Source organism: Leishmania braziliensis, chromosome 16 (genome assembly GCF_000002845.2).
Source record: "Leishmania braziliensis MHOM/BR/75/M2904 complete genome, chromosome 16".
Lineage (NCBI taxonomy): Eukaryota > Euglenozoa > Kinetoplastea > Trypanosomatida > Trypanosomatidae > Leishmania > Leishmania braziliensis.
Genome location: NC_009308.2, coordinates 204043 through 227511, shown reverse-complemented (window position 1 = coordinate 227511; position 23469 = coordinate 204043). Strand labels below are relative to the sequence as shown.

The window sequence follows — 23469 nt, the reverse complement described above, 5'->3', positions numbered from 1 at the left end:
ACACACACACACACAACACACACACAGTGATGTGCACACGCCATCGCCATAATCGCGGCCGCAGACGCGCTTCCGTTATCGACCAGAGCCTTTTCAAGCTGCTGTCCCTTGCTGCATTCTTGCCTTGCGCCGCACTCTCTGTTTCAGCGTTTGCGGCATCGCCCCCAGTTCCTATGCCCGTGTCCACGCAGTACGCATGCAGGCGAAGGCGAGGCATGTGTGTCGCGTGAGCAATAACTTTACATGACTGTCTTCTTCCCTTTCCGCTGCTTCTATCGGTGCGGCGGTGAGCCCCTCTCCCCCTTCTCCTCACCACCATCGTCCCTACTCCATGGGTGCTGTTTCACACCTCTCACCTCTTTAGCCTTTTCCTCACCCACGGGCTATGTCGTTGCCGCTAAATTAACACGCACGCCTATATATATATATATATATGAGCCCCAAGCGCCGCCAAGGATTCCTTCGGTGCATCTTCTCTCTCACATCGTATACACGCACCCCCCTAATCACATAGGCGCACTCACGCACGCGCGCAGAGAGAGAGAGAGAGAGACTCTGCTAATTCATCGAGTTCTCGAGGAGCTATGACGAGCTCGTCTACATCGACCGGCGCCTCGGCGGCAGACGCGGACTTCATCATACCGATTGAGACGAAGTACGTGTACGTCACTGCCCGAAGTGTGCCTCGTGAGATGCTGCTCATGACAGGGGACTGTCCCATCTGCAAGAGCGCCCTTGGACAGCCCTGTGTGAAGTGCACCTCTTCTATGGACGAATGCCCCGTCGTCGTCGGAGTGTGCGGTCACATCTTTCACCAGCACTGTCTCGAGCAGTGGCTGCAGGGGACGTGCCCCCTCTGCCGCAATCCGTGGCAGCAGGAGCGCATCGTTCAGCAGAACTAGCACAGACAGCAAAAGAGGGGCTTGCGTGGACAGGAGGTTTGCGTTCGCCTCCCCTCCCCCCTCCCCCCTCGATGGCGTGCATGGTGTACTTAGTTCTCACCTGCCCGTTGCTTGTGTGCGTGTGCACGCCGCCGCCCCCCCCCCCCCTTCTCTACTTTATCTTCTCTACGCATCAGTGCTCTGGAGAATCCCCTCTTCCTCTTCGCACAGTGCTGCGACCGTCGCGACTGTTTATCCATCTCCCCCTTTTATCCACCTCCTGACGTGTGCGTGTGTGAGTGTGTGTGTGTGCACGCCAGGACTGCTCCGCTGTCCTTTGCAGGGTCGTGAATTAGTGGAGGGAGGGAGGACTCTTCTCCGGGGTCTTGCCCGCCTCCACGCCCCCCCCCCCTCTTCTACGCTGACGCATCTTTTCCCCACTACCGAGGCAGACAGACAAGCAGAGAAAACCAACAGATGCACCGACGTCTCTGCCTTTCCATTGTGTCTGTGGGCCTGCCTGCGTTCTCGCTCTCACTTGTCCTCACCTCCCATGCTGTTGGGCTGATTCATGATGTCACTTCTCTTCCACGCCTCTGCTGCTGCCAATCCCCCTCTGCATTTTCATAGTCCCCCCCCCCCCCACACACACACATCAATCCAGGCGTAGATCAGCGCACGCCATCTTTGTTCACCCTTTCGTATAACATCCCCACCAATCTTTGCCTCTCATCTCTCATCTGCTCTCTCTCTCATGCAAAGCACAAGCGCAGCCCTTCCCCACAATGGCGACAACAGTGGTAGCACCAGCATCGGGGTGGTGACCGCTGGCCTACTGCTAGAAACGTCCCTCGGGTTCCTCACAATCGACCTATTTGGCGCGGACTGCTCTGCGCTGACGGGCAATTTCTTGAACCTTTGCAGAGCTCAGCTGTGGAACGGCGCGGTGGCGACGGAGGTGGTGCCGGAGGTGGCGGTGTTCTTTTCCCTTGGTGCAGACCCGGTTTACAAGGAGCTGCTTGAAAAAATGGTGCTCGCGCATTCAGCGAGCGCAGCGGCGTCGCCTGGCCCGGGCCCGCTGAACTTCTGGACTCTGCTTCCCAGGAAGGGCCGTGCCGAGGGCGATGCGTTGCCGACGGCGTCCACTGTCACTGCGTCCCTGCAAAGTCGGGCTGCTGTCTCTGCCCCTTCAACTACCGACCCCGTCGAGCAGCAAGCGACTGCAGTGCGGCAGGCGATGCAGCAGGAGACACGACTATGCAAGCGGCGGCGCTGTGCTGGTCTGGCTCCGTCCAGGAGTGGTAGCAGCAGCGCCAAAGGCGACTATCGCCCAGTGTACGTGCCCGTGTCTGGTAACACTGGGCTTCCTGTCGTTACCACTGCACCTGGTGTAAGTGCCTCGTCCAGCTCCACCTCACCTTGCACGGTATGCCGTGCCGGAAGTTTGCTCATCGACATTTCAGCATCTGCGCCGCGCTTCGGTCTCACGCTGTCTGACCGTACGATGGACTTCCTCGACCGGCAGTACATCGCGATCGGCGTGGTGCGCGAAGGCGAGGCTGTACTGCGCCGGATACGTCGTGCTCCTGTCCGCGACTGCCACGGAGGCAGCGCGTCAGCGACGGCTGGCGCCAGCCCTTTGGTGGCAGCTGACATCGTGGCGGGTCGGCCGGCGGTGTCGTGGCCGAGGCCCGTGCGGATACTGCGCGTGAGGCGGGCGACTGTGCTTCCCACAGCCGGCACTGAGAAGTACGTGCCAATCCCTCCCTCGGCGTGGTGGGGAGTGCCATCGACGATGGGCAGCGCTGCCGCGATGGAGCAGCAACGACATCGCGCCGCAGCGGCCCTGCATCAAGCTGGGTGCTTTGAATGGTGGGCCTCGGCGGCGGCCGTGCGCGCTGCTCACCGTCAGCTAGTGGAGCTGGTGCAGGCCAGCCTTGCAGCGCACGGGTATGCGGCCATCACACGCCCTCGCAGCACTGCCGATGCGTCCCTCTACTTGCAGCCGGCCGTCGCGCCATTAGGAAGGCATGCTGCGCAGCCATTCATTATCGTCGCCCCTGCACCAGCGCAGACGAGTACCGATGGTGAATCCTCTGCATCTCTCAGTGAGCTGGAGCTGCTGTGCAACCCACACTACACTGGTGACTACTTGAGCTCCGAGGACGACGACGTGGAGGGACTCCATGACGGCGGCCAGCAACCTCGTGATAGCGCTGTCGCAGCGCTCTCGGCGAAGCAGTTGGAGGAGCGCCGCAAGAGCTTCATGCAACAGCACCAGGAGAAGGCCAACGAGACACTGTCGCTCATGCTGAATGTGCTGAATGGCGTGGCCGACGTGCGGGGCGACATCAAGCCTCCCGACAACGTCCTGTTTGTGTGTAAGCTGAACCCTGTGACAACAGGGGAGGGGCTCGCTCTGTGCTTCTCGCAGTTCGGTCGTGTTGCCTCTGCTGACGTCGTCTACGACGCAAAGACGAGACAATCACTGTGCTACGGCTTCGTCGAGTTCGAGAGCGTTGCAGCGTGCTTTCGGGCCTTCCAGAAGATGGATCGGGCTCTCATTGACGACTGTCGCATCCATGTCGACTTCTCCCAGTCCGTGTCCAAGCTGTGGGCGCAGCGGCAGCGTGAAATGCGGAAGCGTGGCCGCGTTGCTTTGAAGTGAGCGCGGCCGTGGATTGGAGAAAAGAAAAAAAGCAAGGACAAGGGGCGGCAGGCGGCTGAGATGTACTCTGCACGTCACTGCCAAGCCCAGATCCAACCAGAGCTGGGGGCGAGCACTACAAGGGGGTGATGGGGAAGAGGAGAACCGGTGAGGGCTGGCTGAGCCTTGCCGTTTTTTTTTTCCTCTTTTCCCCCTCTTCAGCAGGCACACGGGGCATGTCCCCCCCCTGTTGCCTAAACTTCTCTCTCCTGTTTTCTCACTCCATGTCAGTCTGCCTGGAGCTGCTGATGGCCTCTACGGCTGCTCATCGCCTTCCCCCCTTTTCCAGCACGCGTTCTTCTTCGGCACGTGCTGCGTACCTCCACCACTACCACCATCACCATCACCACCGGTCCCTCTTCCTGTCTTGCTTCTGTTTCTCCTTTTCCCTTGCAGAAGACACGTAGCGTACGTCACCCACACCAACAGACCCCAGCAACCGGCCGTACTGGTGATGTAGATAGGGAGGGATGCAGTGAAGCGCATCATCTTCACACCCACCCACCCACACAAGGACACACAGATATACAGACACGCCACCGGCGGCTCTCATCTTTGTCTCGAGATTTATGGTGTACTGTACCCATGACGGACACCTTTGTCGAGGTTTCCCCTGCCGTTGTAGCGGTCAATGAAGCCGAGGCGCTGCGCGATGAGGCTCTCCGTCGCATGGAGGTGTACGTGCTGGGGCTGCTGCACACGCTTCTCTGGTTGCCCGTCAAGGGAGTATCGCTCAGCGGCACTACAATGCTTGCCTTTGAAGGAGGCACGTTTAGTTCCTGGCGAAGGCACAGCCAATGCGCCGTCCCGTGTGAGCTGCAGGCCTCGACTCGTCGAGAGTGTGGTGCCACCTCCGCACCCCCGGTGAGTCTGCCATCGGAAGAGCGTGCGGGCGCGAAGGCTCCCGCGCTGGGCTACGGGGGCGCACCGACGCGCCCCAACGATGGCCAGCCAGTCGCGAGCATGCGCGCTTTGCAGAGAGCTCGTCACCATCTCCTCCTCCTTACCGTTCTCTTTCGCAACGTCGTGCGCGGCGACGTGACGACACAGCGCGATGTATACTATCACCTCGTCCGCCACATCCCGACGCAGGTGGTGGTGAACCGCACAGTCAAGCAGCTCTCGCGTGTGCTGCGACTGCCGCGACAGCTTATGGGGGTGACGGCGGGCGGACGCGGCTACATTGCAGGCTGGCTCTCGTATCGCGGAGTGAGCTTGCAGGGAGGCGGCCCTGGGGCAGCAGCGGAAGAGGGCATGCCGTTACCACTTCTGAGCACAGATTTGGTCGTCTCTGTCCAAGAAATCGCCGAGTGCACAGCTGCCGAGAATGAGGAAGAGCACGGTTTCTCAGTGCTACTGTCTTCACCGATCTCGATGCTGCGCAGCCGCTCACCTCAGCAGTCGGCGTCAAGTCGTTTGACGGCCGCGCAGCATCGAGATCTCACTAGCTGTTCAGCCACTGACGCCGCTGCGACAGGCTTTCAAGTGTCGCCAGCTGTGTGCGCTATCCTCGTCGTGGAGAAGCACGCTGTCTTTGCTCAACTTCTGCGCGAAGGCCTGCCGCGACTGCTGCCGTGCGTGCTGCTCACATCTCAAGGGTTTCCAACTTACGCAGCGCGTCAACTGCTTGCCCACTTGCACACTGCACTCCCTCGTGCTCCAGTGATTGGGCTTGTGGATTACAACCCACACGGGCTCGCCATCCTCGCCGCGTATCGTTGGGCTACCGCATCGGATGCGCTTACAGCTGGCTCGGCCTCTATGGAGAGGCACTACTACGTGGTTCCCAACCTGCGGTGGCTCGGCGTGCGCACCGCCCATGTGTCGCGCGTAATGGAGAAGACAGCGAGTGACAATGCGAGTACAGGTGGTCCCTCGGTCGAGCAATGCCCTCGGCTTCACCACTACACACCAGCTCCTCTGCAAACGAGTGTCAGGCCTTGGAAGGGCACTGGCACAGGCAGCCGGTCACACGACAACGACGGTGCTGTCGCCAGTGCCTCCAGCTGCGCCTCGTACGCCCCGCACACCGCGGAGAATGCGGCGATGGCCTCGCCACTGTCCAGCATCGCGCCTCTTCAGCACTTCACCCGTCGAGACGCCGTTGTGATGACGCATCAGATCGAACGCTTGGAGGCACTCCTGCACCTTACAGCGTCACCTCCAGCTGCGGGGGAAGGCCTCGGGACAGCGGTCGAGGTGGATGAGGAGAGGAACCACAATTTCGTCGAACGCCCTCATGTGAAGCGAGTGGCGCGTATTTCAGTGGATCTCGCCGCAGTGCACCAACGCTACAACAGGCTCTCGGTGGCTGGCCTCGCGCATCAGGCTGATCGAGCTTCCGTGGTTGCCTGGCTGAACGAGGCACGCGAGATGCAGCGCCGCAGCGTCAAGTGCGAGATGGAGGCACTCTACACTGTCCCCTATTCGCATCACTTTTTGGGCTCTGCATCAGTCGTGCATGCGCAGAGGCGCGGTGTCCACCCGGCGCCTTCGCAGTTTGCCGAGTGGGTCTGCCAGCAAATCCTTCGTCGTCAGTACATCTAAGCACACTTTTCCCGCTTATTACAGGCGCCCGCGCGCATGAAAGGAGAGCGGGCAGCGTTTGTGGAGTCGGCACAAATTTGCCGTACTACCCCCTCTTGTGTTTCATGTCTGCGTGCTGCGCAGCACCTGCTGCAAGCGGCTAGCGATCCTGCTGCTCAACTGCACTTTTTCGTATCTGTGGCGTCTACCCCCCCCCCCCCCCCCTCCCCCTAAAGGTCACACCAGAGGTGCCTGAGCCCCGCTCCTCTTCGTATAGGGGCAGCGAACGAGAGAGAGATTAGCGGAGGGAGGGGGCGAGCGAAACGAGGGGGACGGGCGAGTGAAGCACCACACGGTGTTTCCCTTCCGCTTACTCGCCCCTACTCTGGGTACGTTGAAGTCGTATACACGCGCGCAGAGTTTCCTCCCGTGCGGTGACACGTGCTTGCTCGTCTGCACTCTACACTGAGTGCACTCACCTTATCAGGCACTTGCCTCTCTCTCTTCCCCCGCTCCTCATCCACTCGCTATACCACCTCTTAGGTATCGCCACGCTTGTGTGGCTACTCGCACGGACAGACCAGGCAGGTAGACACCCCCCGACACACACACGCACACACACGCACACACCTCGTCTCTCTGCTATCTTCTGCTGCCCATATTCTCATGCGAATACATGAGTGACCGACGCGTGGCAGACACGACGGTGGCGGGTTCCGGCGAGCTTGTCGAGGCTCTCCTACACGTCTTCCACCCGCTGTTGATGTGCTTAGCAGATGCTCTGATAAACTCCACGGCTGTGACGCCGCCGGAGGTGGCTGCAATGTGCGGCGTGGCTGATGGCGAACCACGCCGCACCATCTCGTTTTCGCTGGAGGGTAAGGCAGGCGCTAACATGGCCGCGGCGCCCACGCCAATGGCTCATCACGCTGCTGGAGCTCATCCCATTGAGGCAGTTGCGCGGCCAACAGCTTCGGAGGGTGCCGGCCGTGGCTTCCCCCTACTCGTGCCTGCCTCTGCGAGGGGTTCGTCGCCGCCGTCGACGGAAGCGACGCCTGCGTTCAGTTCAGTCAAAGCAGAGGAGGCCGGAAGTTGCGCTAGCAGCGGAGGCAACGTGAGAAGAACAACACCACGGCGACTACCCACTGCGCTGGAGAAGGACGCGCTCACAACACGACGAGCTACATTCGATGTTGAGCACCGCGGTAGTGGAAGCGACGTTGACAGTGACGCTCTCAAGACGGTTACGGCGTTGCCATGCTTGTCTGTGCAGACAGAGACCGTCGCTGCCTCTCCTCTATCACCTACTTTGTCTCCACTGAACTCCACTTTACCGTCCTCGACCTCCATGTCCGCCAGCTCCGGTGAGGCGCCTGCGACGACGGTGCGCAAGCGTGGCCGACCACTGCTGACGTGCACGGGGGCCACCTGCGCGGAGAAGGAAGCTGCTGCGCAGAAACATGAAGAACCTCTTCCCGGCGTTGCCACCCTACCGCCCCACGCCGCGCGCCCATTCTGCTTCACCCTGCCGAATGCGGTGCTGTGGGAGACTGTGGCGGCGTTGGCAGAGGCGGTACTGATCGATGGGGTGTGCTTTAGCTGGCTTCAAGGTGAAGTCCAGAAACGCGCAGAAGCTCAGCAGCAGCGCAGTGAAGAGCAGCGGGGCCCCAAGGCGACGTCGCCGTTGCCGTCCCCAGCGCACGTGCTCGCCGACGCTCTTCTTTGCTTTGACAGACCCGCAGTCGCCATCGCCCACATGCGATGGCGTGAGCTCACTGTACAGAGCAAAGATGAGGTCAGCCCTAGAGGCAGCGGTGACCACGAGCCCGGCGAACGAAGCAACACAGACACCGGTGTCTTCGGCGCTTTGCCTGCTGAGATGCAAGACGCCGTCTTCACCTCTGTCTCAGCGGCTCTCATGCGCGCCGCCGCCGTGCACACGGCGCAGCTGCTCAGCCCCTTGTGCACTGCTACCCCCGTTGAAGCGAGACTCGCCAAACAAGGAGAGACCGCCAGTCAGCGACGGGATGTGGCGACTTCAGCCCAAAGTCCGGAAGACTCTCAATCCTTTATCGTGCTGTCGCCAGCCACGACGCACGCCGCATTTTTTGATGGGTCGGCTGCAGCCTCACCCCACATGCAGACCAAATTTGACTCTGGTATGGCGCCTGCTTCTTTTCCTCGACAGCCGTGGCCTCAACGAGGATGGGCGGCAGAGGCGCAGCGACCCGCCCATGTAGCCGGTGGACCGGTAACGTTCCGGATGGTGCAGGAAAAACTTAAGCACCATAATCGGCGCACACTACAGACTCAGCACCAGCAGCCACGGCCGGCATCCATGTCAGCCGCTATGTCTAGCTCGTCGACTTCCGTGTTCCCTGCCAGTGCTCCTGCTGCTGCTGCTGTCTCCGCCCTACCTGCGAGCGGTCCGCGTGGCGATACATCCTTGGCAGCCGTAACCGCCAGTGCGCCGTCCGCCACCGCTGTGGCTGGGCAGCCACCGTCGTGTGTTACGGGCGCGTTATTTGAGCGACTCCTGCAGCAGGCGGAGGCACAGGACGACAGCTGCTTCTACGTCCAGATCAATGCATGTCACTGTGGCGGTGCCACACGCACTGAGGCCACTGCGACACCAATCGCCGACGCTGCCGTGCGCTCCAGTGCGTTTACGGTGCAAGTCTTGTGCTCCGCGCTGGCGTTTGCAATGACGGACGAGGCAGCTGCTGCGACATTGCTGTACAATGTAGGCCCAGAAACAGTTCACTTGGCGGGTGCGGCTGCTTCTGGCAGTTGCGGTATCAGTGCGTGCGCATGCGGGGAGAAGAATGGGCAGAGCAGTGAGGGAGGCAACTCCTACTGCGTTGCCGGAGACGCGTGTCGCCGTCTTCTGCGGCAGTGGTGCGTTGGGCTGGAGCAGCTCGTCTCCACTACCTCCTCGATGTCAATGTGGAGCTGCACTTCGCGGAGCACTGCACAGCGCCCAAAGCAGTCGAGCTTTACAACGTCTGCTGCAGCTCTCTTTGCATATTTGCGCGACTCCTCGGTGAATCCTCAGCTGGAGTTGCTGGCAGACTACGTGCTGGAGACAGGTAAAACGACGTCGGCGTCGTTAAGGATTCCCCCTCGGGTTGCAAGAGATGCCCATGGAGGCTACGTGCCAGAGGCTGACGCAGGAGCCGCGGCGACAGCCAATACAGCCGTTCACCAATTGCCGTGGACTACAGCACGATGGAGTGTGAGGCCTGTGGTCGGCGTGAGGGAGGTGGACTACGCGGCTCACTTGCTCACTGGGTCGAGGGAGCACCACCGAGATCATGGCCAGTGTGTGACCGCGCTGCCATTGCTGCCGACAGAGAGCGTCGCTGATATCCATCCACCTACTCGATCAACGACATCTTCTCCGATAGACGCCGAATCGCCTCGAGAGGAGCCACCGAAGCGGCCTAAGATCCATGCAGACCAGGCGGCATCCACATTGCCTCGCTTACCGCCAGCTGTGGAGTGGCTCCGGCTCTCAGACGCACACTGCCATCCTTCGGAATCAGACCAAGCAGAGGACAGGCGCAGCACGCCGCCGGTGACCCAGGTGGTGGAGCGATCCACTGCGGCACTCTTCCAACGCGTCCTCGCCCCGACGATAGCAGCCGAGGAGGGGGGTGTCTGTGCCTCTGCTGATGTCGTGAACCCGCTGGAGGAGGTGGGGGCAGTGCTTGCCACACTCGACGCCGCCTGCGCTGGTCGCACACTCGTGGATGCTTCGGCGTGGCGTTACGGACGGAACCGCATGACCGTCGCGGCGGTTTCCATCATTGGCCTGACGCTCTCAGAGAGCGACAGCGGAGGAAGTGATGCGCAAGGAAGCGACGACGATGTCCGGAAGGTCGGTGGCAGCCTCCCTCGCACCCACGATTTACCTCAGGGACCCACAGCCGAGAGAGCGGCTTTGCGGTCTGCAGAAGGGGGACGCCTAGTCTCACCAGTGCCGGCGTGCCGCGCTCGGCTCCCCTTGGGTCTATACCACCATGAATGTGGAGTACTCCATGTAGCAGACGGCGCCACATATGCGCTGGAGATGGACTAGCGTAGTCCGCTTCCTCTACTTCTCTCCCTCATCACAGTTTTGCGCACCTCCGAGATGAGCCCTGCGTTCCACAGCGCACAGCAGAGCATTCTCGCCTCTCCCTTTGCTGTGCACGGACTCCCCGCGTCGACTGAGGCCGTCATGCGTGGCTAGGCGAGCGCTTATCTTTCCTAAGCTTCTCTCATCATGTGCCGCAATCTCCCTCACCCCCGCTGCACAGCAGTCATCCACACATGCGCGCCCACAAACTGAGAGTGTCTTCTCGAGGAACCGCTCTTTAGGTCGTGACAGCCGTGCCCATACAGCGAGACAGACGCAAGCACACCAGACGCTCGCTTTTCCATCCTGCACGTCTGCTCGCTTCCTACCCACCCCACCCCTAATGGAAACACAGGCACCAGTGCGCCTTGGCGCCAAATCCACCGCTCATCTACGCACCACTCCCGGTCCTCCTCCCATCGAATCTCATAAATGTCATCGCTCTGCCGTTCCCTGCGCTCGGCGTCACTTCCTCACTCCCGCAAGACCCTCTGCATTACCTACACTACCGCATCTCAACTACCCCCCTTCTTCAATCGTCCACCTCACCTCCCATACCTGCCCCCACCCCCTCACTCTAACACGCCCACCCCACCCCCCTTTTCGCCTCCAATGCTTCTCTTTGGGTACTCCTCTTATCTCGTGCACACACTCAGCCTATCCCTGTAACTCCCCACCCCTACGCTACCGCCATGTCCCGCACCACGGAGGCCGCCCGCGCGCCTGCGCGATCCGCCGGTCCCCGGCGAGCACGGACCTGCTGATGCCGTGCGCGCGGTGTCGAGCGTGCAGGAGGAGAGGAGGGCCCGCGCTTCCAGAGCAGCGCGATCCTGGCGATCCAGGAGGCGTACGCTGCGTCGCTGATGGCTGGCACGAGCCCGACCAGCATCCACGCGAGGCGTGTGACGGTACGGCCGAAGGACGTGCAGCTGGCGGTGCGCCTGCGCGGCGAGCGCTTCCGGAGAGGAGGTCCATTCGTGTGAAGTTGTGTTCTTTGTTGTGGTGTCTGGATGAAGGGCGGTAACGGGACTGAGGGGGCCCCTTTTGATCGGGGTTGGGCCGTGTGCTGCCCTTTCAGGTGGCCTTTTAGTGTGGGGTGAGGCGAGTTGCTGGATTCCCGTGTGTGTGAGTGTGGGGGGGGGGCGGTTTGGTGTGGGGTGACGGGTGAGGGGATGCGCCTGTGCTGTTTTGCGTGCCGCTTTTAGGCGTGTGGGTTTGCGGGCTCTCTTTTCCTCACGCGCACACAAAATACTCACACGTCTGTGTGTACGCGGTGCACGCAGGTCACGTGTGAGGGCAATGACGCTGCTTTGATTTGTTTCGCAGTTCTCTCTCCTCGTTATTTGTGCTGTGAGCCCGTCCTTGGTTGCATGTCGGGGTACTCCCGTGGTGGTGTTGTGGGCGAGGGAGTCGGTTCGTTCGACGGAAGAGAGTGTAGTGCGGAGCACTGAGTGAAAAGGAGAGCGAAAGAGAGGCAATGATAGGCACGTGAAGGGAGTTCTCGTGGCACGTCACTGCGCCGCTTCTCTTCAGAGTGAGATGGAAAGGTGCGGTCAAGAGAAACAGATGGGGTTAGCGCTCCCGCGATGGCCTATGCCTTCATGGACTCCCCCACATCCACAGTAAGGTCTATGCGCTAACTGCCATGTATGTGTGCATGCCAACCTGTGGGTGCCTGAGGGTGGTAGAGCCCTGTAGCGAGGAGTGTTTTGAGCGAGGCAATACGTGTGAAGCCATTGACCCTCTGTGTGATGCGTGATGTGTGTGTGTGTGTGTGTGTGAGCCGCTCTCTCTCTTCTTCATGATTTGCCGTTGTCTTCCTCATCATCTTCATCTTCTCTCGACCCTTTTCCATCGCTGTTGTGTTGATGGCCCCGAATTTCTCTTCTTGGTGAATAGCCCAAACATCCACACGCAATCCACAACACGGCCATTCGACTTACACAGGCTAATACCCCCATCACCCCTTCATCTGTTCCCTCATTCTTCCGCATCTCACACGCACACGCACCCGCACCCGCACGCACACGGTAGACGTCGCTTCGATCCCGAGTCGGAAGCGAAGCGAGCAACCGAGAGTCGACGTTGGTCATTGTCAGTAGAAGGGGAGAGCAAACCAAACGAGCGAAAGGGGTGCACGAAGGATAAGCCAAGAGAGTGCGAGCTCAACACTGGTAAAGCCAGGAAAGAAAGGAAACGCACGCAAAGGCGAAACAGTGATTCACCCCAACGGGCGACCAGGGCAGCAGGCACCAAGTCAGCACCCGACGACACGGTACCAGCCGCCGCCCTCTCCCCTTCCTTTTTTGTGTGTTTTTTTTTTTTCCCGGCGATACCACATATTCCTGCGTATCGCCAAGACGGGCTTTGGGGCAGAGGCGAAGTTAAACGATGGGAGGCATCCGTGCGAATAAGAAAGACTGATACGAGCGCCAGAGTGGAATCGCATTCGGCGACGACGACAAAAGAGAGAGAGAAAGGGGAGAGGGGCATACTGCTCATCGCAAGCGCACGCACGCACGCACGTGTATTGCGCCGTCTCTTTCTTTCCCTTTCCCTTTCTCCTTATTTCTTACATTCACTCACAAGACTCTCCATTCGTATTCCCTTCCTCTCCCCTCTCCACAGCACCACTTTTGTTTTTGCATTCGTTCGCTCGCTCTTCCTCCGCTTCGAGCCTCTGCGCTCCTTTCGTGTTTCTTTTCCCTAACGTGTAACGAGAGAAGCAGCAGACGCGCACAAGCCCCTAAGCACCTAAGCGCGTAAGTAAGCCCAACACGAACGAAGCACAGGTCGCTCAAGCGCAACGCTTTCTTTCGTTCTTGGCGCGGCTGTACTGGTCGGCCCGTGTTGCATCTGTTCTCTCTTTCTCTCTTATATTTATATGTTTATATGCATCTAAGAGCTTCTCAGCACCACCTTCAGACTCTTGTGTATTTCGCTGAGTGTTGTTTGTAGTTTTAGTGCTGCGCTCTTCTTGCGTGAGGAGGTGTCGTCTTCTTCGTGTTCTTCTTGTCATTCCTGCTACGCTGCGCACGAAGCGAAGTCACGTGAAGGGAGGAGGCGTTACTCAACAGACAGACAGGGGAAAAAAAGGGGAGACGGAGGTGCACAGGCGTGCTGAATTCGCGCACGCAGCCAATCGAGAAACGACGCGCTTCTCTCTGGGCGTTTTGCTTGTCTGTTTTTAACGCGAGACGCCACCCGTGGGAGTTCAGCTAATCGCGTCTTTACAGGAGGAGGACGAAGAGGAGGAGGTACGGACCTGTGCACGAGCGGCGTTTTTTTTTTTTTTTTTGCGGGCACACCGTGACCCTCACTCTCGTCCTCGTGGCTGCACTGTCTTTTTGCTGCCCTGTTTCTCCCCCCTTTTCGTTGGGCTTGTGTGTGTGACGTGTGTGACGTGTGCCCATCTACGTCGTTGACTCGCAGCCAGCCGATACGCTCATCCTTCTCTCCTCCTCCTCCTTCTTATCAACTACGCACATGCTGTGCCCCCCTGAGCAAAGAGAGAAGGCCAGTAAAACACAGCGCGTACGGGAGGGGGAAGACGACGGAATGATGGAGCACCACGTCAAGGCAGAGCTCGTGCTGCACGGCGGCGAGCGCTTCGAGGGCTACTCCTTCGGCTATGAAGAGAGCGTGGCAGGCGAGGTGGTCTTTGCGACAGGCATGGTCGGTTACCCGGAGAGTTTGACGGACCCCTCGTACCACGGCCAGATTCTCGTGCTGACGTCGCCAATGGTGGGCAACTACGGTGTGCCGCCGATCGAAGAGGACCTCTTCGGGGTTACCAAGTACTTTGAGAGCACGAACGGCCAGGTCCATGTGAGTGCCGTGGTGGTGCAGGAGTACTGCGATCAACCAGACCACTGGGAAAGGCACGAAACGCTTGGCCAGTGGCTGCGCAAGAACAAAGTCCCTGGCATGATGATGGTGGACACACGCAGCATCGTACTCAAGCTGCGCGACATGGGTACGGCGCTTGGCAAGATGATCGTGGCCGGTAACGACGTGCCCTTTATGGACCCCAACACCCGCAACCTGGTGGCGGAGGTGAGCACCAAGACGCGCGTCACCCACGGCCACGGCACACTGCGCATCCTCGTGATTGATATGGGAGTTAAGCTGAACACTCTGCGCTGTCTGCTGAAGCACGATGTCACCCTCATTATCGTCCCGCATGACTGGGACATCACAACGGAGGTGTACGACGGCCTGTTCATCACCAACGGCCCTGGTAACCCGCAGATGTGCGCGAGCACCATCCGTAGCGTGCGCTGGGCCCTTCAGCAGGACAAACCGGTCTTTGGTATTTGCATGGGCAACCAGATGCTCTGCCTCGCCGCTGGCGGCTCAACCTACAAAATGAAGTACGGTCACCGCGGCCAGAATCAGCCCTGCAAGTGCACCCTCGATGGGCGCGTCGTCATCACAACGCAGAACCATGGCTTTGCTGTTGACTTCAAGACACTCCCGTTGGACGAGTGGGAGGAGTACTTCATAAACTCGAACGACGGCAGCAACGAGGGTCTGTGGCACAAGACGAAGCCCTTCTGCAGTGTCCAGTTCCATCCAGAGGGTCGCTGTGGCCCACAGGATACGGAGTACCTCTTCGGCGAGTACGTGCGCCGCGTGAAGGAGTCGAAGGTGAAGGAGGTGGCGAAGCTCAAGCCGCGCAAAGTGCTGGTGCTCGGCGCTGGCGGCATCGTCATCGCGCAGGCTGGCGAGTTCGACTACAGCGGTTCCCAATGCCTCAAATCTCTGCGCGAGGAGGGCATAGAGACGGTGCTCATCAATCCGAACATCGCGACAGTGCAGACAGACGACGAGATGGCCGACCACATTTACTTTGTGCCGCTCACGGTGGAGGCTGTGGAGCGTGTGATTGAGAAAGAGCGGCCGGACGGCATTCTGCTCGGCTGGGGTGGCCAGACGGCACTCAACTGCGGCGTGAAGCTGGACGAGCTCGGCATCTTGAAGAAGTACAACGTTCAGGTGCTCGGCACGCCTGTGTCTGTCATTGCCGTGACGGAGGACCGCGAGCTGTTCCGCGACACTCTGCTGCAGATCAACGAGCAGGTGGCCAAGTCGGCGGCGGTGACGTCTGTGGAGGAGGCCGTGGTGGCGAGCAAGGAGATTGGCTTCCCGATGATGGTCCGTGCCGCCTACTGCCTTGGCGGGCAGGGCAGCGGCATTGTCGAGAACATCGAGGAGCTGCGTCACAAGGTCGAGGTCGCGCTTGCTGCGTCGCCGCAGGTGCTGCTGGAAGAGAGCGTGGCGGGCTGGAAAGAGATCGAGTACGAGGTGGTGCGCGACATCTACGACAACTGCATCACCGTGTGCAACATGGAGAACTTTGACCCCATGGGAATACACACGGGCGAGTCCATCGTCGTCGCGCCATCGCAGACGCTAAGCAACGATGAGTTCCACATGCTGCGCAGTGCCTCCATCAAGATCATCCGCCACCTCGGCATCGTGGGCGAGTGCAACATCCAGTACGGCCTCGACCCCTTCAGTCACCGCTACGTCGTCATCGAGGTGAACGCGCGTCTGTCGCGCTCGTCAGCTCTAGCTTCCAAAGCTACCGGCTATCCGCTGGCCCACGTCGCCGCCAAGGTCGCCCTGGGCAAGGGGCTCTTTGAGGTCATGAACGGTGTCACCAAGACAACGATGGCGTGCTTCGAGCCCAGCATGGACTACATCGTTGTCAAGATGCCGCGCTGGGACCTCGACAAGTTCAACATGGTGAGTGAAGATATCGGCTCCATGATGAAGAGCGTTGGCGAGGTCATGTCGATTGGCCGCACCTTCGAGGAGGCCCTGCAGAAGGCCATTCGCATGGTGGACCCGAGCTACACCGGATTCTCCGTTCCGGTCCGCTTCAGCGGCCTCGATTTCGACTACATGGCGCACGTCCGCCGCCCAACACCGTATCGCCTGTTTGCCCTCTGCCGTGCCCTCCTCGACGGTCACTCGGCTGAGGAGTTGTATCGCATGACAAGGATCACGCGCTTTTTCTTGTACAAGCTGGAGAAACTCGTGTGCCTCTCCAAGGCCACGTCCACGCTGTACGCAAACAAGCTCTCCGAGATACCGCGCGAGTACTTGCTGAACATGAAGGCGCACGGCTTCTCCGACCGGCAGCTGGCCCAGTTCCTCAGCACCACCGCCGCCGACGTGCGTGCGCGCCGTGTGGAGCTGAACGTGATGCCGCTGATCAAACAGATCGATACGGTCGCCGGTGAGTATCCTGCGGCGCAGTGTTGTTACCTCTACTCGACCTACAACGCCCAACGTGATGACGTGCCCTTTACAGAGCGCATGTACGCCGTGCTCGGCTGTGGTGTCTACCGGATCGGAAACAGCGTCGAGTTTGACTACGGCGGTGTCCTCGTGGCGCGCGAGCTGCGCCGACTTGGTAACAAGGTGATTCTCATCAACTACAACCCCGAGACTGTGTCGACGGACTACGACGAATGCGATCGACTGTACTTTGACGAGGTGTCTGAGGAGACGGTGCTCGACATCCTCACGAAGGAGCGTGTGCGTGGCGTTGTCATCTCGCTGGGCGGCCAGATCGTGCAGAACATGGCCCTGAGCCTCAAGCAAAGCGGGGTGCCGATTCTCGGCACTGACCCGGCAAACATTGACATGGCCGAGGACCGAAGCAAATTCTCGAAGATGTGCGACGATCTCGGCGTGCCACAGCCGGAGTGGATCTCAGCCACATCGGTCGCACAAGTGCTTGAGTTCTGCGACACCGTCGGCTACCCCGCCCTGGTGCGTCCCAGCTATGTGCTGAGCGGGTCAGCCATGGCCGTCATTGCAAACAAGGAGGACGTGACGCGCTACCTGAAGGAGGCTTCCTTCGTCTCCGGCGATCATCCAGTGGTGGTGAGCAAGTACTACGAGGGGGCCATGGAGTACGATGTCGACATTGTTGCTCACCATGGCCGTGTGCTGTGCTACGCCATCTGCGAGCACGTCGAGAACGCCGGCGTGCACTCTGGTGATGCAACCATGTTCCTTCCCCCGCAGAACACCGACAAGGACACGATGAAGCGCATATACGATTCCGTCAACTGCATCGCCGAGAAGCTCGACGTGGTAGGACCGATGAACGTGCAGTTCCTGCTGACGATGGAGGGTCAGCTGCGCGTGATTGAGGCGAACGTGCGCAGCTCCCGCTCCGTGCCGTTCGTATCGAAGACGCTTGGCATCTCCTTTCCCGCGGTGATGGTGTCCGCCTTCCTGGCGCGTAAAGACCAAAACCTCGTGCCCATCAAGCGTGCCAAGATGACCCACATAGGCTGCAAGGCCTCTGTGTTCAGCTTTAACCGCCTGGCCGGCGCGGATCCGATCCTCGGTGTGGAGATGGCCTCCACTGGTGAGATCGGCGTCTTCGGCCGCGACAAGCATGAGGTGTTCCTCAAGGCGATGCTGTGCCAAAACTTCAAGATCCCGGAGAAGGGAATCTTCTTTAGCAGTGATGTGGACAGCCAGACAGAGGTGCTCTGCCCGTACATTCAGCGCCTCGTGCGGCGCGGGCTGAAGGTGTACTGCACTGCCAACACGGCGAATGTACTACAGGAGTACGGGATCCTGTGCGAGGTGCTTCTCCAGCGCAGCGAGCTACCGTCAGGCGACGCGTCTGACAGCCGCTGCCTCGCAGTGTACGACGAGGAGGTGGCGAAGAAGGAGAAGTTCGATCTTGTCATCCAGATACGTGACAAGAAGCGAGACTTTGTGCTGCGCCGCTGCACCCGCGAGACTGCCTCGCCGGACTACTGGGTGCGCCGACTCGCCGTGGACTACAACATCCCTTTGTTGACGGAGCCAAGCATTGTGAAGATGTTCTGCGAGTGCATGGACCTGCCCCCATCGTCCCTCGAGATTGAGCCGTTCCGCCACTACGTGCCCAAGATCTACCACAAGATCGAGAATAACAACTGCGCCATGCTGCGCCGCCACAAGGTTGGGCTCATGATCACGAACAACAACGACAGCAAGATTCTGGCGCTGCGTCTGAGTCAGGAGGGTCTCAACATCACGTGCTTTCACGCCTACCTTGGCGGGTCGGACATCGATAACTTCGAGCAAGCATTTCAGAGCCTGAACGTGCCGGTGGAGGTGGTCGACCTGCGCTCGGAGATCGCGAACTCGGCGTTCGACCTCATTATGTGCCAGTCCGCAGACGAGCGCCACAACTGGCATCTCTCGAAGCTTAGCTGGTACATCTTTGGCAAATACCTCATCCCGGTGATGCGGGCGCGTCACATGTCTGTGGTGGCGCAGACGTCGAAGCAGAACAAGAAGGAGGCGGGCTTCGAGAAGCACGTGCAGAACAATTGCCCTGAGATGGGCGTCTACAACGCGTGGCGCGACGCGCGGCTGATGGAAGACTTCGCGACGGTGGCAGATCAGATCAGCTTTCTGCGTAAGCAAGGCATCAAGGCAACAGTGAAGAGCAACATTCAGGTGCACAGTTCCGTGTGTGGTAACACGTACTACTGCGATGACATGCGTAGCCTGCCAGCTCCGTCGCTGGTGAAGCTACTGCGCGACTGCAGCGCGACGCCTGAGTTTGTGTCCCTCACCTTCCGCAGCGCGCGCTGTGTGAACATCAACGGCATCGACGCGACGCCACTGCTGGCGCTGCAGATGGCTAACGAGATCGCCGGCCGAAACGGTGTGGGCATCACCCGCACGCGCGAGGGCGCCATGTTCGAAGCTCCAGGCATGCATCTACTCTCCGTCAGCCTGCAGTTCCTCTACGACGTCTCGTTTGACCGCTCTGCTGCGGACCTGTTCCGCATATATTCGCGCCACGTATCACAGAACATCGGCGCTGGCCAGCTGTCGGAGAAGCACACGCAGTCCGCCATCGAGGCGGTGCGCTTCCTGACAAGTGACGTGAGCGGCGTGGTGGAGCTGGAGCTGCACCAGGGCGAGATCATCTTCCTGAAGCTGTCCCATGTGCAGAACCCGGTCAACCGCCGTGCCGCCCCGCAGCTGGTGACCGAGGAGGAGCTTGAGGAGGTCTTCCAACCCGGGAACGGCTCCTTTAGCGACGTGCAGTGGTAGGCGCGGTTAACACACCAGTACGTACGCCAGGGTCGGATATGCAGGCAAACAAGGGTGCCATGCGAAGTGCACGGGTGGGGGAGAGGGACTTGATCTGCCGTCGTGAGTGACGAGGGGGGGGGTAGGTGGGTGTTTGGTTGAGTGCGAGCGGAGGCCGCCGCCGCAGCTGCTTCTTAGTAGGCTCTCCTGTTCTCTTCTTGAGAGGTGAGGTGGGGGTGGGGAGAAGAGGGGAGAACGAGAGAGAAGGGCGGTCTCCGTGGGAGGCAAGGGTGTGTGGTGCGGTGGCAGAAGCTCAGCATAGGTGTGTGTGTGTGTGTGATTAAGTACTTTAAGTTATTAATAAGTCCAGGAAGCAACACAAGCGAGAGTAAGACGAGAGGCGGGACGCTTTCTTTCTCTTCAACCGTGTCTCGTGTTGTACTATTAGTGCTGAGCTGATCGTCTGTCGGCATGTCTGTGCATGCCCACCCTCTCTCCCCACACACAGGCACATACGTTCTCACCCAGTTGAGTTCAGGGAATGGCGGGCTACTTTGTATTCCCCCCCCCCTCTCTCTCTCCGTGTGACTCCCTTCTCGATGAGTTATGGGGCTCTCATCAGGCGAGTACTCTCACGGTACCAAACCTCTTCTCTCTCGTGTAGTCCCTTGTACGGCGCGTTGACTGAACTACAGCGCGGTCTTACCTTCAACCTTCCCTCCCTCCCTCCCTCTCTGACCCGAGTGCATGCGTGCGCGCCCTTCACCGCTGCACTCCACTTACGCCGACAAGCATGACAAAGCACCCTTCTTCTAGTGAATTCTACACTCTCCACAAGGGCGAAGAGGGCGTCAAGTTATTTGGCCGTGCTTGTGAGTTGTGTGCCCGCTTCCACTCATTCATTCGTGACTCGCCAGAACCACCTCATCAAGCAATTCTAGAGGTCGCACTTGCGCTATTTTCTCCCACCACTCGCCTCCCATTCTCCCTACTCACCCTTTCTGTTCCTGATCAAACCTAAGCGAACAAATGTCCTCGGTCCCCTCGTCGGCGCCGGCGGTGATACAGCTGCCGCCTCTTATCGACTGCCACGTGCACTTCCGCGAGCCTGGCCTCGAGCACAAGGCGAACATCGCCACTGAGAGCACCGCCGCGTACCACGGCGGCATCACCGCAGTCTGCGACATGCCCAACACCATCCCGCCGACGCAGAGCATTGCCGCGTTGGCGGACAAAGTGGCGCGCGCCAAGGCCACCGCCCACACCCACTGCCACCTCTTTTTCTTCTTTGGCGCGACGGCGGAGGCGCACCTGCAGGAGCTCGAGGAGCTCTGGACGAACCCGGCGCACGCGGAGCTAAAGACGCACTGCTGCGGGCTAAAACTTTACCTCGACAACTCCACCGGCAACATGAAATCGAGCCAGCCTGTCGTGGAGAAGAGCTTCGAGACGTGTGGGCGACTTCAGATCGTTCTCGTCACCCATTGTGAGGAGTCGCAGATCAACGAAGCTGCGGCCGCTCAGCACCCCTATGATGGCCCTGCTTCGCACTCACTGCGGCGCCCCGCAGAATCGGAGGTGGCTTCGGTGCAGGAGGCCATTGCCCTGGCGCGCAACTACCGCACACCGCTTCACCTTGCCCATGTCTCGACGGCGCAGAGTCTCGACTTGGTTCGCCAGGCCCGCGCTGCCGACCCGACGCTGCATCTTACCTGCGAGGTAACCCCACATCACCTGTTCCTCACCACCGGGGACTACTCATGCTGTGGCGCGCGTCTGAAGGTGAACCCGCCGATCCGACCACCGCAGCACCACGAGGCGCTCTGGGCCGGGCTGCTGGACGGAACCGTAGACTGCATCAGCACTGACCACGCGCCGCATACAATTGCCGAGAAGGACCACTGTGGCGCCGCAGCGCAGCCGCCAAGCGGAATGCCCAGCATAGAGGTTGTGGTTCCCCTTCTGCTGACCGTGGTAGCGGGCCAATGGCCGCACCCGACGGCGCCGAAGCCGTCCACGCTCGCAGCGGCGGAGCAGCAGGGGCGTCCGCTGGTGGTGGACGACGTTGTGCGCCTTCTGCACACTAATCCGAATCGCATATTTCAGCTACGCCAGCCCCACACACCGGACCGCATCTTCGACCTCCAGTGCGAGTGGACTGTCCACGGCAAAGACCTGCATTCCAGATGCCAGTGGTCCCCATACGAGGGTTGGCGACTGCGCGGCCGGGCTATGGCGAAAGAATAAGACCGTCATGCTGCTCACTACCAGCGGTTATTCATTCGCTGCCGCTTCCCTAAGAAGTTCATCCGACCGCGTAGGGCACAACTGTGCCGCAAATTAAACGCATCGATGGTCGTCCACACGCTAGAGCACATACAAGGCCCACACATGAGACAAGCCAACGCTACCCACAGAGAGCTACTTAATAGGGTGTACTGCACCTTCCTCACAAAGCTCACACCGACGACACAAACAAACAGCACAAGGACTGCTGCGGGCCCCGCTCGCTCCCCCTCATAGACGCATTTCTTCCCTTGTTTTGTCTTCCACCTCCCTCCATCCGCGTCGTGCACGCTGCCCCGCCGCTGCGGCCGGGCGAGCGAGAGGGCCACTGCGCCTCGAGAGCCTGAGGCGGAGCGTCCCGACAGGGGCTGCTCACTTGTGCGCGGTGCTCGCTGCCGGCGTGGCGCGTGCCCGCGTGCGCCTGCCTGCCTGCCTGCCGTCGCACCTGCGCGGCGGCCCCTCCACGCATCACTGCCCTGCGCATTCTCGTCCACCTCGCCCTCCACCTTGCCCTCCACCCTCTCCTCTGCCTCTGGCCAAAACGCCCGCGCCACCCCCGCCCCCACGCACAGCTCATCCCTTTTACACCACTACTTCACCCCTCCCCCCACCCCTACGCTACCGCCATGTCCCGCACCACGGAGGCCGCCCGCGCGCCTGCGCGATCCGCCGGTCCCCGGCGAGCACGGACCTGCTGATGCCGTGCGCGCGGTGTCGAGCGTACAGGAGGAGAGGAGGGCCCGCGCTTCCAGAGCAGCGCGATCCTGGCGATCCAGGAGGCGTACGCTGCGTCGCTGATGGCTGGCACGAGCCCGGCCAGCATCCACGCGAGGCGTGTGACGGTGCGGCCGAAGGACGTGCAGCTGGCGGTGCGCCTGCGCGGCGCCAGCGCCACTAGGGCTGGTGCGGGCCCCCATGAGCGGGGCGGTGCGCCACGCGCGAACTGTGCGGGCACGCGGCCCCGCTCGCTCCCCCTCATAGACGCATTTCTTCCCTTGTTTTGTCTTCCACCTCCCTCCATCCGCGTCGTGCACGCTGCCCCGCCGCTGCGGCCGGGCGAGCGAGAGGGCCACTGCGCCTCGAGAGCCTGAGGCGGAGCGTCCCGACAGGGGCTGCTCACTTGTGCGCGGTGCTCGCTGCCGGCGTGGCGCGTGCCCGCGTGCGCCTGCCTGCCTGCCTGCCGTCGCACCTGCGCGGCGGCCCCTCCACGCATCACTGCCCTGCGCATTCTCGTCCACCTCGCCCTCCACCTTGCCCTCCACCCTCTCCTCTGCCTCTGGCCAAAACGCCCGCGCCACCCCCGCCCCCACGCACAGCTCATCCCTTTTACACCACTACTTCACCCCTCCCCCCCCTTAAGGAAAAAAAAGAGAGAGGAAGCGCCTCCGCCCCGCGGCACAAACATGCATACTTACCAAGATTGATGCAGCTTACGACTATCGCCACCCATCAGACCCAATCAGAAAGTGTGAACGACAGGGGACAAGAAAAGGAAAAGGAGAAAAGAAAAGATGGAAAGGGAAAGGGAAAGACGAAGCCCAAATAATGGGCACACGCACACGGCTCAAGCCCACAAACACAAACATATGCATATCTGTTCCGCAGAACGCAGAGAAAACGCCCAACAGTAAAGCAGCGAAAGGGCACCGTGATCAAACCGAGTATCAGGTACGGTGGAATGCGGAAACAAAAGAAGAGAGCAAGTCACACAACTGTGGAGGCACTGCAACCTCACAGCCCCAGAAACAACAACAACGATTAAGAAAAGAGGAGTCGCTCTCCAGAGCCTGGGAAGAGCTCTGATGAAAAGAGAGCGGCGGGGATTCGCTCGTGCAGTGCTCGCTGAGCAAGTCCATGCGATCATCGCTGGATTGAAGCAT

At 60.3% G+C, this 23469-nt stretch overlaps 6 protein-coding genes across 6 annotated transcripts; all 6 read left to right on the top strand.

Annotated features, from left to right (window-relative positions):
- Positions 1-584: 584 nt before the first annotated feature.
- Positions 585-902, top strand: LBRM_16_0640 (conserved hypothetical protein; the record flags this gene model as incomplete). Its single annotated transcript, XM_001563616.1, has 1 exon — positions 585-902. The coding sequence occupies one exon, from the start codon at positions 585-587 to the stop codon at positions 900-902; it is 318 nt and encodes a 105-aa protein (XP_001563666.1).
- A 733-nt stretch (positions 903-1635) lies between these two features.
- LBRM_16_0630 (conserved hypothetical protein) lies at positions 1636-3549 on the top strand (the record flags this gene model as incomplete). Its single annotated transcript, XM_001563615.1, has 1 exon — positions 1636-3549. One exon carries the CDS (start codon positions 1636-1638, stop codon positions 3547-3549), a length of 1914 nt encoding a protein of 637 aa, XP_001563665.1.
- Positions 3550-4173: 624 nt separating this feature from the next.
- On the top strand, positions 4174-6135 carry LBRM_16_0620 (conserved hypothetical protein; the record flags this gene model as incomplete). Its single annotated transcript, XM_001563614.1, has 1 exon — positions 4174-6135. One exon carries the CDS (start codon positions 4174-4176, stop codon positions 6133-6135), a length of 1962 nt encoding a protein of 653 aa, XP_001563664.1.
- A 655-nt stretch (positions 6136-6790) lies between these two features.
- On the top strand, positions 6791-10195 carry LBRM_16_0610 (hypothetical protein, unknown function; the record flags this gene model as incomplete). Its single annotated transcript, XM_001563613.2, has 1 exon — positions 6791-10195. The coding sequence occupies one exon, from the start codon at positions 6791-6793 to the stop codon at positions 10193-10195; it is 3405 nt and encodes a 1134-aa protein (XP_001563663.2).
- Positions 10196-13720: 3525 nt separating this feature from the next.
- On the top strand, positions 13721-19324 carry LBRM_16_0600 (putative carbamoyl-phosphate synthase; the record flags this gene model as incomplete). Its single annotated transcript, XM_001563612.1, has 1 exon — positions 13721-19324. One exon carries the CDS (start codon positions 13721-13723, stop codon positions 19322-19324), a length of 5604 nt encoding a protein of 1867 aa, XP_001563662.1.
- A 1008-nt stretch (positions 19325-20332) lies between these two features.
- LBRM_16_0590 (putative dihydroorotase) lies at positions 20333-21550 on the top strand (the record flags this gene model as incomplete). The annotated part of the gene is made up of 1 exon (XM_001563611.1): positions 20333-21550. One exon carries the CDS (start codon positions 20333-20335, stop codon positions 21548-21550), a length of 1218 nt encoding a protein of 405 aa, XP_001563661.1.
- Between the last annotated feature and the right edge of the window lie 1919 nt (positions 21551-23469).